The sequence below is a fragment of the Protopterus annectens genome, chromosome 12.part0, assembly GCF_019279795.1.
Source record: "Protopterus annectens isolate FY-2018-M chromosome 12.part0, PAN1.0, whole genome shotgun sequence".
Lineage (NCBI taxonomy): Eukaryota > Metazoa > Chordata > Ceratodontiformes > Protopteridae > Protopterus > Protopterus annectens.
The window spans coordinates 1,361,609,769-1,361,625,294 of record NC_056746.1 but is presented as its reverse complement, the minus strand read 5'-3'; the positions used below and the strand labels follow the sequence as shown (position 1 = coordinate 1,361,625,294).

The following is a 15,526-nucleotide window of genomic DNA, read 5'->3' as shown; positions in this document are numbered from 1 at the left end:
GTTTAGAGTGTTAGTAAAATGTGATAGCAAACAATCATATTTAAAACTTGCGTACCCTTCTTGGAAATATTATATTTTGATGACAAGGTGCTGATTCCTAATATAAAATACAATTTAGCAACAGTCTGAGGCCTAAAAAAAGAAAAAAACATTTTAAACTAAACTTTTGATAAACAGTAAATCCATTAACTGACATGGGACGTAGAACATTCCTAATCTGACATAAAACTATCCAGTAAGATTAACCATCACTTCCAAAATTATGAAACAAGTTTGCCCAACTTAAGGCTCCAGAGCATGTTATATGAAAGTCAGTATATTAATTGGTATGAGAGAACAACAATATATTAGTGTAAAATACAGTTTGATTATAAGCAGTGCAACTAAATTTCATTAATAAACCTTTGTTCAATTGAAATATATATATCTTCACTTCTATATGAATAGCTATGGAATCACAGAAATAACATTTTGATAATGATTATGTAAAAGTAGAATTATCTATTAATGGGCTCAAAGAGCATCTGACTACATAAATAATTCCAGTAACTTAAAGAAAAGCACTTAAGTATTTATAGTAAAAGATAGTATATGTAATTAATTACTAAAGCAGGAGAAACTGCTCAAGTAATTCCTATCAATCTCAAACTCAATAAGTTCAGATAACCATGGACAGACTCAACATTAATTAATAAACATCAATTTACTTTTTAACAAATTATGTATAGGTATATATCTGGGTAGGCACAGAGAAATCTGTACTTCTATAAAGTTTAAATATCACATCTTCTATTGCAGCAAGTTTCACTACTGTCTAGAGTTTATATATACACACATATATATATATATATATATATATATATATACATATATATATATATATATATATATTAATTCCTTTCCCCTTTATGTATTCCCTCCTTCTATTTCCCTTCAACTTCCTTTTTAGCATTTGTCATTATATTTCTAAAGCATTAAGTTGAACATTTAAGCCCTACAAAATAAATCTCCGTTACTACATATTAGACCTTCAGTCTTTTGCCAAGGTCAGACTTAGTGATCCAATTACGATATTACTGTCTATTTATAAACTTTTATTCTCATCATCGAACTGTCTTTTATAAGTACACACACACACATACATATATATATATATATATATATATATATATATATATGTGTGTGTGTGTGTGTGTGTGTACATATTCATATGTACCCCTATACGCACAAGCACACACATATATCTACATATCATTACATACATATATGTTGATTTGCATTCTCTGTATTAATTTTGTCAATAACAAAGAAAGGCAGTGTTATCAGTGTATTTGAAAAAAGTTTGGGAATGGAATTAAAGGAAAACTCGTCTTAATGTGCTGTTCAATTATTTATTGCTGTGTTAACAGTCAATCTCTTATAACACATCTCAGGTACTGATGAGTATATTAGAGTCTATTATTGCGAACTTTGTTGTGTGTAAATAATAAGTCAGACTTATTTTCATTTAACTCCAGCTTCAATAAATATTCAGAGAGTTCTAGAAACCACTCATCTAGCTAAATATCTATCCACCACTCTTTTTTACAACTATTGTCTATGAGAACAAGGTGTCATTTTGACATTGGTAATCTTCTAGAACTCTTAACATTTTGAAATTAGCTTAACTAATTTATATTCCAAACTGAAGGGTGCCAATTATTTGTAACAGCACTAAGTGTGGTAAAATAGTAAAATTATTAATAACTTGGGTATGTGTGTTACTTGAGCCAGTCTTTATAACAGCTATATTGTACATCTCCCCAATAACAACACTGTAAGATACAGCAAAGCCACACCAGATGGAGGAGACATCCCAAATCAAATATGAAAGAACCTGAGCCCAAATGTGAAATGATGGCACTAGGAAGTGGTTTTATACCCTCCCTATGGCGGTACTTAACATTTAACTCACTGGGTAAACTTTAACAGGAACAGTTTAGATGTATTTAGAGCCAGTTGTAACTGAATATTTATGTTATATTCTAATAATTTGCCACCAGTTTATTTCTTCAATTAAGAACATGTAAAAGCTAGCGATACAGTGTGCTATAATTTTTCCTTACTGATGTCATGCTACTCAAAAAGAATAGCACTTTACAAGAAACCTATTTGAGTGAATGCAACCTTTACAGAAATCCATAAAGGTAATTATGAAGTATTTGCTTATTTCTAAACTATATTTGCCATTAGTGATCAGTGTTTATAAGCAGCGACAATTGTAATCGGTCAGCTGTTCAACAGAAAGTTCTTTTTCTCTTTCCTTCCTACTATTTATAGAATACTTTTGTTTAATTGTATTCAGATGCTTGTGTGCCAACCAGGGTAGTACTGTTAGTATCATGTTATGGAAAGTCAATTTATTTATTTTTTGATCTGCTAATTTCCCAAACACTCGATGGGATTTGAAATGCAACGATGATGTCATCGTAATTTAGATAATCCCGTATTGGTTACTATTAGAGATCAGTTACTAGTGGATTTTATTTTTATTTAGAACAAATTGGTATTTCTACTAAGTATTAATATTTAATCAAATGTCTTGTGTACTTTATATTCCAGACAACATTCAAGCTGCTGAAGCAACGGAGATCTCAGTCACACGTCAGCGTCACATGCATAGCTGACCATGGAGTTCTAATACAGTACCCAGACAAGCTTCTCAATACTATACGAAGTTCAGTTTCCAGACAACCCCGAGCGCACTTGGATGCACAAAAAAAGAAACTGCTCTTCAATTCAAAGTAGCACTCGAGATTACTGTTTCATAGGTTCATAGGTTGATACTAGGCTATCTGCCCTAGGGCATTTATAAGTCTAGCCAGAGTGTGTTCGGCTTTCGCCACCCTTTTAGAATAGTTGACTGTGCCTCTGTATAGTAGGTCACAGAAGATAGCCCTTTTGAGGTTAGTTTACTCTGCCTCTGTCTGGTAGGGACACAGAAGAGATCCCAGGGGTAAACCTACGCTCTCCCATCCACTTGTCAAGATTTCTCTTGAAGAGGGTCATTGAGGGACTCTGCCTAACATGGATTGGGATTTTGTTCCAGAGTGAGGGGAGCCTCTGGGATATGAATCTGTCCCTCCAGCATGTCCTATTTATTTCTGTGCTGAGGTTTAAGTCCCTGGAGCGTGTAGCTCTAAGGGATTTGGATTTCCTGAGGTGGAGCACGTCCATTAATTCTGGGTTGGACATGGCTTTATACGTCAGGCACAGATCGCCTCTGAGTAGGTGGTAAGCAACTGAGTAGAGCTGGAGTTTCTTTAGCCTAACTGCGTAGGGCATCTGCGAGTCCCTTGATCCTCTTGGTGAGGTACTTTTGGGGTCTTTCCAGTTGCTGCAGGTGTCGGGTAAGGTACATCCCAAATGGGGCATTGTATTTAATTATGGGCCTGATGAGTGATGAGTAGAGGGGCACAATGACCTCTCTTGATCTAGATGTGAACCCTTTCGTGATAAGGTGGGCTATATAGAAGGTCTTTCTAACCACTTTGGCAACGTGATTGTCAAAGGAGAGATTGCTATCTACTTGGGTCCCCAGATTCCTAATTACTTCTTCCGTACTTAATGGATTACCACCTATGTGGTAATTTGTGGGCACTTTGTTTTTCCCAAAGGGGATGACTATGCACTTTTTGGCATTTAGCTTTAAGCCATGGCTCTGGTACCAGTTATCCATCTCTGTGAGACCCTTTTGGAGGATGCTTGTGTCAGTTGGCGAGTCAATTATGGCACCCAGTTTGCAGTCATCTGCAAACTTGGTCAGCCATAGTCCTCCCATGTTGGCCTGTACCTCAGAGAAATATATACCGAACAAGAGAGGTCCCAGGACTGAGCCCTGTGGGATGCCACTTGTAACTGGCTTAGAGTCTGACATGGCACCTGCAATTCTGACCATGTGGGTACTATCCCTGAGCCAGTTTGCAACCCATCTTGTGACATAGGGGTTGATATTTAAGCTGGTGAGCTTATTTATGATGCCCGAGTGGGTATTGTGTCGAAGGCTTTTGCGAGGTCCAGGTAGGCTGTGTGGACTATCTTCCCTTCATCTATGGCCTTGGTGACTGTTTCAAAGAAGTCGACCAGGTTCAAGAGGCAAGATCTGCCCTTAACAAAGCCGAATTGGCTAGGATCCAGTGTTTGGAGGTTCCCATTCTCTTTGTTTATGAGTTTCATGATGATACGCTCCATAGCTTTGCAGACCAGGCTAGTCAGGCTTATAGGGCAATAGTTTCCGGGGTCCGTTGTGGCACCACCTTTGTGGAGTGGGACCACTGTTGCTGTACGCCATTCCTTGGGTACCTATCCTGTAGTAAGGCTGGGACTGAACAGTGACTTTATGTGAGGGTTCAGTTCTTCTTGGAGTTCGTGTAAGACGCAGCCCAGGACACCGTCCGGTCCCATTGATGCTGTGTTTTTTGCTTTGGAGAGGGCAGCTCTCACCTGTGCATCTGTGATGTCAGGGAGGCTACACTCTGTTGGGACAGACATTTGCTCTTTTGGGGGGGGAAGGGGGAGAGAAGTTTGCACTGAACCTGTCTGCCAGGATGTTGGCAATGTCTGTGGGTTCAGTGTATTTTTTGTCATTTTGAACTAACTCAGAGCATATCTGGGAGTTGCCACCCAGGTTCCTGACATAACTAAATAAGGCCTTGTAATTATCTTTAGCATCTTGTGCAATTTTTCTTTCGAAGCTGGCCTTAGATGATTTTATGAGGGATCGTAGTTTCTTGCTAGTACTGATCAGAGATGCCTTCCCTTTTTGGGATTTTGCTCTATCATGTAGTAGCTTCCTCCTTCTGTTGTATAGCTTATTTATGGCTGGGGTCCAGCAGACAGGTCTCCTGCCTTTGGAGGAATGGGTCTTGGTTTTATTTGGGATAGCACGATCCATGCATTCCTGTAGGTGTCCACAGAAAGCGTTTGTAAAGGATTCTGCAGTTTGGGATGTATTTTCCACTGGCCCGGGGGCTTTGAAGGATTCCACCTCAGTTTTGAGAAGTGTGAAGTTTGCTTTTGAGAAGTTCTTCACCATGGTTTCCTTGGCTGGGGGTGGGGACGGGATATGGATGTCCAGTGAGATTAATTTATGGTCAGATCTTACCAATCTTACCAATGAGGGGTATACCTCTGGTATGGAATAGAGTTCCCATGTTGGTGATGATCAGGTCCAATATGTTTTCTCCTCTTGTGGGAGTGGTGACCAGTTGTTCCATAGCATTTGAGTTTATAAATTCTAGGAACCATTGGGCGAGGGTGTTGGGGCTTGAGTAGTGCTCCCAGTCTATGTTTGGGTAGTTGAAGTCACCCAATATAATGGTGTTTGGAGAGACCTTCATATTCTCCAGTGTTCTCAGGAAAGCCGAGTGGGGTTCCTGAGTTTGGGAGGGTGTTCTGTAGCAGGCTACAAACTGAAAGGCAGTTCTGCCCACTGTTACTTGCACATGGATGGTCTCCGATGCTTCATGCAGTGCCACTAACCTGGAGGTGTGGGTATCTTTGATGAATATGGATACTCCCCCTCCTTTTGTGGTTCGGTCCGAGTTTTGGGGCCGAAAAGCATGGTATGAGGTATAACCTGGTAGTGCTGGGGTGCTCTCGGGAGCCTTGAACCAGGTTTCTGTTACTGCACAGATATCAATATTTTCCATACTGAGGAGAGCCTCGAGTGCGTGCATCTTGAGGTTTAGACTTCTGGCGTTGAGCAGCATTACCCTTAGTTTCTTTTTCTTTGTGTTGTCTATGGAGGTGGGTTTTTCTTTTGAGCCTTGCCTAAAAAAGGCACTATGGGGGTGGCAAGAGCCTTAGCCAGTATTTGAAAGCCCAGGGGTGACAGGTGCAAGCCATCCCTAGTGAAGCAATGTGGCTTGTCGAGCATGTCATCCCAGGCTGACAGACACTGGATCCCCTTTGAATGACACCAATACTTTAGCCAATTGTTAAAATTGATCATTTTGTCTTTATACTGTGGCATCATTCTTGGTGAGGGTAAGATGTTACTCAAGGTCAGGGTCATACCGGCCTGGGCTACATGATCAGAGAGCTCCTCTATGTCTCTTTTCATGTAGTCCAGGGAGGTACGTCTCAGGTCATTCACACCAGCATGGACAATGACGGAGTCATATTTGTACTTGCTTTGGAGTGACCTGAGTTCTTGTGTTATGTGGTGGATCCTGGCACCCGACAGGCAGCTTACAGTGACCTTCTCCTTATTCAGCCTGGTGAGTGGGACATCAGTGTGTCTGACAATAGAGTCACCTATTACAAGTGTAATAGGTGTGTTGTTTAGCCTTAAGGGCTGCGACTGTGTGGCACACTGACTTTGTAAACTATGTGATACGTGGATATTGTTGTGGGGTAGTGGTTGCTTGGATGTCTGCTTTGGAGGTCTCTGCTGCTTGGGCAGATTTTTATTTAGAGCCTCCGAGTATGTTTTTGTGTGTTTATGTGTTTGGTTTTCTGTTGCGATAGGTCTATGTGAGACTGGATTTGTGGTGTGTGTGGTTACCTTCTCCTCCTGACTGACTGCGCCAGTATTGGGTTGAGAGAGCTCAGCCTCCAGTTTGGCTATATAGTTGCAGCTCTCACATATATTTGAGCTTGTTGGGAGGAGGAGAGGGTGGTCTGTGTACATAAGGCAGTTGTAACATTGCCTCAAGATTCCCAGATTCACCAGCTGAACTGGAGAGTAAACTCGAAACTGACTTTTGGACATGCCAGAATAGTATAAGAAACTACTTTTTGACTGATCAAAAAGGACCAATAGGGAGCCAAGTACTTAAAGGGAGTATAAGAGGGTATAGTGCTTTAGTTTATTAGTGCTTACTTATAAGATTACTTATACGAGCAACTGCAGGGCTTTAGAATGAAAATAGAGTGCTTACTTTGAGATTTAGAACAGTTCTAAGGGAAAAAGTGAAGAGCAGACTTTGTGGAGCTGGGAATAGTTTAAACCCGTTTAAGCGGCGCTGCGCTATGCGCAAAATCATGCAAAACCGCACAAATGTGGGTTCTAAAGTAGGGAAACAAAGAGATAGGAATTGACCCAGAGCGGCCAATAAGCTACTAATTTCAGGGCTGAGACCACTCCTCCAGGGACAGATAGGCTGCTCAAAGCTCCCCACTCTCACTGGTGAACAGAGAAGCTTCCTCCTATCCAAGTAAGGATATGGGCAACACACGAAACTATACCACAGTCTAGAATTCAGCAAAACCTGAAATCTGGACTAATCTAGTTCAGCAAAGGCAGGAAAAGAGAATATTTGTTTTGTTTTTTTCAGAAAACAGCAGAAAAACACACAGAAAACACTGTAAATGCTATAAACAGGCTAGTGCACTTTAGTGTGTAGCCTACAACAGTTATACAATACAAAAACGACTTAAATTGATATAAAACAAGTGCAAAAACTGTAAAAAGTAGAAGGCAAATGCAATTTAAACGTTTTAAAGCACAGATCAGTTAGAAATTCACTTTTTAGGTGGGAAAAGGCAGTCGGAGCAAAAAAAAACAGAGAAAAAAATACTTAAATCAAACTTAAACAAATGACAGTTTAGAATGTTAAAACGCTAAGCTGGAAACAAAATCAGGGAAAATAAATTATATCATACTTTAAATCATATACTGACAGAAAACTTGAAAAAACAAGTGCTCTTTACAATATATACATAAAATCAAGTTCTGACATTGTCTATTTCTGGTTTCTGATTAAACAGACAGTAAATTAATCCTTCCCCTTTTTTATTTTTTTCTCATTTCCCTCCCCAGGATCCAACTAACTATACATCCTAGGTAACACTAGCAGTTATACCTAATAAGAATATAAACGTGTGTGTAGGATCCAACCATACATCCTAGGTAACGCTAGCAGCTGTATCTAATAAGAATATAAACATATAAGTGTGCAGGATCCAACTAACTATACATCCTAGGTAACACTAGCAGTTGTATCTAATAAGAATATAAACATATGTGTGTAGGATCCAACTAACTATACATCCTAGGTAACACTAGCAGCTGTATCTAATAAGAATATAAACATATGTGTGCAGGATCCAACTAACTATACATCCTAGGTAACACTAGCAGTTGTATCTAATAACAATATAAACATATGTGTGTAGGATCCAGAAAACTATACATCCTTGGTAATATTAGCAGTTGTATCTGATAAGAATATAAACGTGTGTGTAGGATCCAACTAACTATACATCCTAGGTAACACTTGCAGTTGCATCTAATAAGAATATAAACATGTGTGTGTGTAGGATCCAACTAACTATACATCCTAGGTAACACTAGCAGTTGTATCTAATAAGAATATAAACATATATGTGTGTGTAGGATCCAACTAACTATACATCCTAGGTTACACTAGCAGTTGTATCTAATATGAATATAAACGTGTGTGCAGGATCCAACTAACTATACATCCTAGGTTACACTAGCAGTTGTATCTAATAAGAATATAAACATGTGTGTGCAGGATCCAACTAACTATACATCCTAGGTATCACTAGCAGTTGTATCTAATAAGAATATAGTAATATTAATTTTAGATTGCAAGTTTCACTGGCTAAATAAATGAAGAGTTACACAAGCCAAGTAAGGTAGTAATACGTACTTCTTTAGGTTTCCATAAACATTTTATGACTTAGCTTGATCTTTGAGAGAATTAGGAAGTGCAGTATTTGAACTCCAGTCTTCATGTTTTTCTTTCTTACGTCCATCCAGTTATTTTTCTCGGGTGATCTTTTAAGGGTTGTAGATGGTGACCAGTCCATGGCTTCAGGGATTGTAATGATGCTGTTTTGGATGAAAAAAAAACAGCTTCTTTGACATTGTTTAAAGATCTCATCTCGTTTTGATGGTAGATTTTGATTTTGGCTGGATAGCTGCTTTAATAGCCTTACTAATGGCCAACACCTTTTCCTCATTTCCAGGACTCTTGTGGAGTAATCATTATCTAACTTTGTGTGAGTGCGTGTGTGTGTGTGCCTTCTGTGGAAGGTTGGGCACTGGGCTGGCAACTCGACACTGTAAAACTCTACTGCCAATCATGAGCGGACAGGTGATCCGCTGTGGCAACCCCTAACCGGGAAAAGCCGAAAGAAGAAGAAGAAGATTTGGTTTCCTTTGAAAGACGAGGGACTTTTCCTCCAAGCTGTTTTTAGTCGAGTTCTTTATTTAAGAAGGATAGGAACTTCACAACTATGGATCTTGGAGAAGCATTAGGGGAAGGAGGGATAGGTTTCCCTATAGCTCTATGTGCTCTCTCGATCCCGTATGACAAACCTTTAAGTCCAAAAATTCAGGCAGCCAGGAATTTAGGAAGGAAATAATATCTTCTCCTTCTGTTTTTTCAGGGAGACCAAAGGTTCTAATATTTGTTCTCCTCCCTCAGTTTCTGACATCGTCTGTTTATTTATCAGCCAAGTGTTTTGTTGCAGAATGGTCTCACAGTGGAATTCATCTTCCTTAAGTCTTTTATCTATATTACTCAGTGAAGTCTCAATGTTCAGAATTTTGGATTGTTGCTGCTGGAGGATTTCCTTTAGAACATCAGTTTGTAGTTGACAGTTCATCTTTAAAGTTTCAAGGTTGTCAGTAAATCTGTCCATTTTTAAAGATAATTCCTGGAGAGTAGTAGATATAGACTGGATTTATTTCCTTAGTGTGGAATCAACGTGTGAAGATTTTGAGTTGCTCATCTCTGCCCAGTTGTATAATCATTAATTCTGACATGAAATTTTTTAAGAAAAAGCTCCAAACTTGAAAATCTAGTAGATTATAGGTTCTCAAACAGATTGTACAACTTTTAAGGATCTGATAATAGAATTTTAAATAATAATTTTCCTGTTCTTGGTAGCTGATGTGGAGCTCAAGAAAAAAGCTGTTACCAGTTGGCCATTTAGGCTCCGTCCCCCTAACTATTATATTTTTTAATGGAATACTGTTTGATATCTAAATTGAGAAAGGATCTGATTGCAGCCAAAGATGAAGGCAGCATTTGTGATGGCAGTTTAGAATAAGTGGCAGCATAAATTCTTATGTGACCAGTTGCACTGACATATCAATTGTAATCAGTACTCATATTAAAGATTCTCAAATAATTGAGTTTCTTTACACTAGTTTTACAATACTCATCAGTGGAGACATTCTGGGATGTGTTTGGTCTGGAGAATTAGGAAGCTCTGCCTGCCCTAGGCAAAATGTCTGCAAGTAGAATATTAATTGGTCACCACGTCTATACTCCCTCAGACAAATTGAACTCACCCTTCACAAAGGAAGACCTGAAAAAGCCCATCTGCATTTATAAAACAAAACATTCTAGGTACATCTGAAAGTCTTACCTGCATTGTCCACTCTCAGTATCACAGCCAGGATCTGTCAGGTCTTGAACCCCAACATTGGAGCAGTTACATTCTTCACATCCAACCAGGGGGTGACATCCAAAAGTCTGAGGCTGACAGATGGTGCACTCAGGTTGGACAGTGAGTGGGGGACAGATGCAGTCACCTGTTATTTCATCACACAACCGAGTGCCACACTCACATGCTGGGAAGAAGAAAAAAAAAGGAAAGTGGAATTACATCTCCCCGTACCTCTCATCTGTTATGATTTAATACCTTAGATTTAACCTTGTACCTCTCATCTGTATGATTTAGTACCTTAGATTTAACCTTGTACCTCTCATATGTTATGATTTAGTACCTTAGATTTAACCTTGTACCTCTCATATGTTATGATTTAATACCTTAGATTTAACCTTGTACCTCTCATCTGTTATGATTTAATACCTTAGATTTAACCTTGTACCTCTCATCTGTTATGATTTAGTACCTTAGATTTAACCTTGTACCTCTCGTCTGTTATGATTTAGTACCTTAGATTTAACCTTGTACCTCTCGTCTGTTATGATTTAGGCCCTTAGATTTAACCTTGTACCTCTCATCTGTTATGATTTAGGCCCTTAGATTTAACCTTGTACCTCTCATCTGTTATGATTTAGTACCTTAGATTTAACCTTGTACCTCTCATATGTTATGATTTAGTACCTTAGATTTAACCTTGTACCTCTCATCTGTTATGATTTAATACCTTAGATTTAACCTTGTACCTCTCATCTGTTATGATTTAGGCCCTTAGATTTAACCTTGTTACTCACAGACTTACTGAATTTCTCATAAAGTCAGGCACTTTTTGATAACATACCCGATTAAATTAATAATATAAGCCTGCACACAGATTATCTGAGGCTGAGAGGACTGCTTCTTCCTGTTCGGACAACTACTTTTATTTTGGCATACTTAAGTCAGACATTGCACTGGCATGCAACCTCATAACTCATCAGTCATATGGACACTAAAACAGCATGTTAGACCACAGACTCAGAGTGTAAGCCCACCTTCAAAACGTGAACTAAGAACTACTATAATCAGTGTTGGTTCACTGGCAGAATGGAGCTTGGAAGTGGATGACATGATGGTAAGGAGGAGGCTGGACATGCAAGAACCAAGATGGAAGGGCAGTGCAGCAAAGCCACTTAGCTTGGGATCCAGAGTTTACTACTCAGGAAGAGGCTAGAAATGGTGTATGAACTGTGATGAGGGAGTAGCTTCAGAAGACAGTGAGGGATGTTATTGGAATTAGTGACAGAGTGTAAGGATGGTGCAGTATTCATAATCTCAGCCTACGCCCCTCAGCAGGGTTGTGGTAGTGAAGAAAAGAGTGCATTCAGATAGCAGTTGCAGGACCTATTAGACAATGCAGGACAGCATGAATTGGTGTTGATAATGAGTGACCTGAATGTATGTATCGGGACAGACAGAACAGGCCATGAGGACTGCCTGCGTCCACATGGGTGGGGCAACAGGAATAAAGGAGGAAAATCCATTCTAGACTTCTGAATGGCAAATGGCTTGATGGTAGCCAACAAATGGTTCAGAAAGAAAGATGACATACAAGAGTGGCCAACATGCAACTCTGGTAGACTTCCTCCTTGTAAGAAAAGGGCAGTAGGGTAGAATCAGTGATTGCAAAGTCGTCTCCAGTGAAACAGTCAGCCTGCACCATAAAACACTAGTTGCTACAAACAGCTGTAAGCAGTAATCAGAGAAGGCTCTAAGGTCAGATAAGACTAGGCTGAGCTGACTGGAGAGGAAGCACAACAGTTCAGGAAATTACCCAGGGCTCTAACACCTCAAGAAGAGGAGGAAATAGGTGGAGTTGAAGAAAAAGAATGTCAGCTCCTCAAAACAGCATGTTTAAGGGCTACAGAACAGATATGCAGCCGAGCCAGGTATGGAAATAAGGTACATAAGGACAACTGGTGGTGCAATGCAAAAGTCCAGGAAGTCATCAAAAGAAAGAAGGAGTGCAGGAAGAAATGGGAGATAGAAAAGACTGACCAGGCTAGGAAGGACTACTGGTTGGCTAGCAAAGAAGCTAAGAAAAAAGTTGCAATAGCAAAGAATAGGGCATCGGACGCACTGTACCAGCTTCTGGGAAGTGACTCAGTAAGGGGCACAAAGAAACTATACCAGGTTGCAAGGCAAAGACAGAAAGATAAAGAAGATAGTCAGACACCCTTCATAAGGGATGCCAGAAACAACCTGCTCACCATCCATGGGACATCAAAGGCAGATGGAATGAATACTTCCAGCAGCTTCGGTATTTAGAAAACCCCACAGAAGCTGTACTGCCACAGACACAGCCTTTTATGGAGCCCACCATAGAAGAAGTAAGAGCAGCACTAAGGAAAATGAAGTCAGGGAAAGCAGCAGGCTTAGATGAGATCACAGCAGATGTGATAAAGATGCTGGGTGAGAAGGGGAGAAATGGTTTCTGAGGGTACTCATAGCAGTGTGGAGGGAAAGCCATATCACAGATGACTGGAGAATAAGCATACTAGTGCCAGTGTACAAGAACAAAGGGGACATCCACAACTATGGGTGGTACAGAGGCATCAAACTCTGTCACATTGCATGAACGTTCTGGAGAAGGTGACTGATAAATGAATACACAGAGCAGTAAGAATGGAGATACGTAGTTCACATAAGGATGCATCACAACTATAAATTAATACACAGAGCAGTAAGAATGGAGATACGTAGTTCACATAAGGATGCATCACAACTATAAATGAATACACAGAGCAGTAAGAATGGAGACAAGTAGTTCAGATAAGGATGCATCACAACTATAAACGAATACACAGAGCAGTAAGAATGGAGAGAAGTAGTTCACATAAGGATGCATCACAACTATAAACGAATACACAGAGCAGTAAGAATGGAGAGAAGTAGTTCACATAAGGATGCATCACAACTATAAATGAATACACAGAGCAGTAAGAATGGAGATAAGTAGTTCAGATTTAAATCAGGATGCATCACAACTGACTCAATGTTTCCAGCGAAACAGATACTTGAGAAGAAGCTATAAATGAGGAAGGAGTCCAACTAGGCATTCCTGGACTTTGAGAAAGCATATCAAAAGGTCCCAAGAAAGCTGATTTGTGTAGTCCTGTGGTTGTTTGAAGTCCCAGAAAAGTACAGTTTTCTACCTACCATAAATGTAGATGTTCGAGTGTTCACACTGCTGCAGTCATCACACTTGGGTTATCCTGCCATCAGGCAGCCCGCAGTCGGCCAGAGTTCCAAAGTCGTGGTCTGGCATCGGTTGCTGTCGCTTCTTCCCTGACGTCAGTGCACCAGGGGTATATAATATGCATCTGATGCCATTTTCTTCAGTTTTTCTTGCCCCAGATGTCAGGTGCCCCCAAGTAGGTAGGTAGTACATATTGCTAATCAAAAATAAACATATAAAATAAAAACAATACCTTCAGTTACCAGCAAATACACCCCAAAGGTTGTATAGGATAGAAAGGTATAGATAAGTCCATCTAGTTCAGAGGGGATGGAGGGAGGGTAACCTGGACTGCAGCAGTGTGAACACTCGAACATCTACATTTATGGTAGGTACAAAACTGTACTATGTTCATCGTGTTACACTGCTGCAGTCATCACACTTGGGTTGAATCCCAAAGCTAAGGTTGGGTGGCTGGTCTATAAAGAGTTAGGATTGGCTATGAGGCCCTGCAGAACTGCAGTGGCAAATCCTGCTCTGGATTTAGAGTAAAGAGGCAGGTGATAATGCTTGGTGAAGGTGTGCGCTGAACTCCAAGTTGCAGCCTCTAAAATTTCCTTGGTAGGTACTTCTCTGAGAAAGGCTGTTGAAGTGGCTGTTGCCCTGGTGGATGTTATTAGGGACTGATTTTCCATGCTGTTTGTAGCAGTACCGAATACAGTGCCCTATCCATTTGGATATAGTCTGCTTTGAGATAGCCTTGCCTTGAGATCCTGCAGCATATGCTACAAACAGTTGTTCAGTTTTCCTGAAAGCTTTTGTTTTGTCCAAGTAGAAGCGTAGCTGTCTGTGTATGTCCAAAGAATGCAGAAGTTTCTCCCCTTTATTTTGGGGGTTTGGATAAAAAGTTGGCAAATGGATGGTTTGGTTAAGAGCCACACTAAATACCACCTTTGGCATGAAGGTAGGGTTTGTCCTTAAAGATACCCTGTCCTGATGAAAAATTATAAAAGGTTCCACTGCCATTAATGCCTGTAGCTCTGAGACTCTTCGTGCTGAAGTTACTGCCAGGAGCAGAGCTGTTTTCCATGATAAAAATTTTAGATTGGCTGTATTGGCTGGCTCAAAAGGTGGTAGGGTCAGTTTTTCCAAAATGAAATTGAGGTCCCAAGTTGGTGTTGGTGCTCTCCGGGGTGGTCTTATGTTTTTAGCCCCTCTGAGGTACTGCTTTAGCAAGGGGTGAGAGAATAAAGGAGGATCCGTGTTGTAATGTGCAGAAATGGCAGAGGCGTAGATCTTAATGATGAAAAGGATAGGCCTCTGTCCAGCATCTCAGTTAAGTATTGTAAAATCTGAGGAATGTTTGGAACAAGAGGGTCAAGGCTGTGAGCCTGGTTCCAGGTGCAGAATCGCTTCCATTTTTCTGAGTAAGCTTTCCTGGTGCTAGGCCTCCTGGCCCCCAAAATGACATCCATAACAGCTTTAGATAGAGGTGTTGCCTGTTTGACTAAAGTATCTGCCATGCAGCCAGGTTTAGGGTTTTGAGCTGACCGTGCAGGATCTGATTGTTTTGTTGAGTCAGAAGGTGTGGAATTTGGGGCAAAATCCATGGTGGGCCCTGAGCCAAGTTCCTTAAGATTGGGTACCAGTGCTGGTGTGGCCAGTCTGGAGCAATCAGGATCATCTGTGGTTTTTCTTGTCTGGCTTTTAGGAGTACCTTTGAAAGGAGAGGCAGTGGTGGGAAGGCATAGACTTTTAGGTTTTTCCAGCTGAACAGAAGAGCATCCACTTTCCATGCTTGTTTGTGATAAGTCATTGTGCAGAATTTTTGTAGTTGGTAATTCAGTGGGGAGGCAAAAAGATCTATGTCTGGGCATCCCCATTTTTGTGTTCTCATGC

General features: G+C 40.3%; 1 protein-coding gene across 1 annotated transcript in view; it reads right to left on the bottom strand.

Moving 5' to 3' along the window:
- The window catches only part of LAMA5 (laminin subunit alpha 5), a 1,615,491-nt gene that overhangs the window by 619,775 nt on the left and 980,190 nt on the right, over nucleotides 1–15,526 (bottom strand). Inside the window, exon 35 of the mRNA XM_044090412.1 lies at nucleotides 10,390–10,594. Coding sequence (XP_043946347.1) covers nucleotides 10,390–10,594 — 205 coding nt within the window. The remainder of the gene's footprint in view (nucleotides 1–10,389; nucleotides 10,595–15,526) is intronic.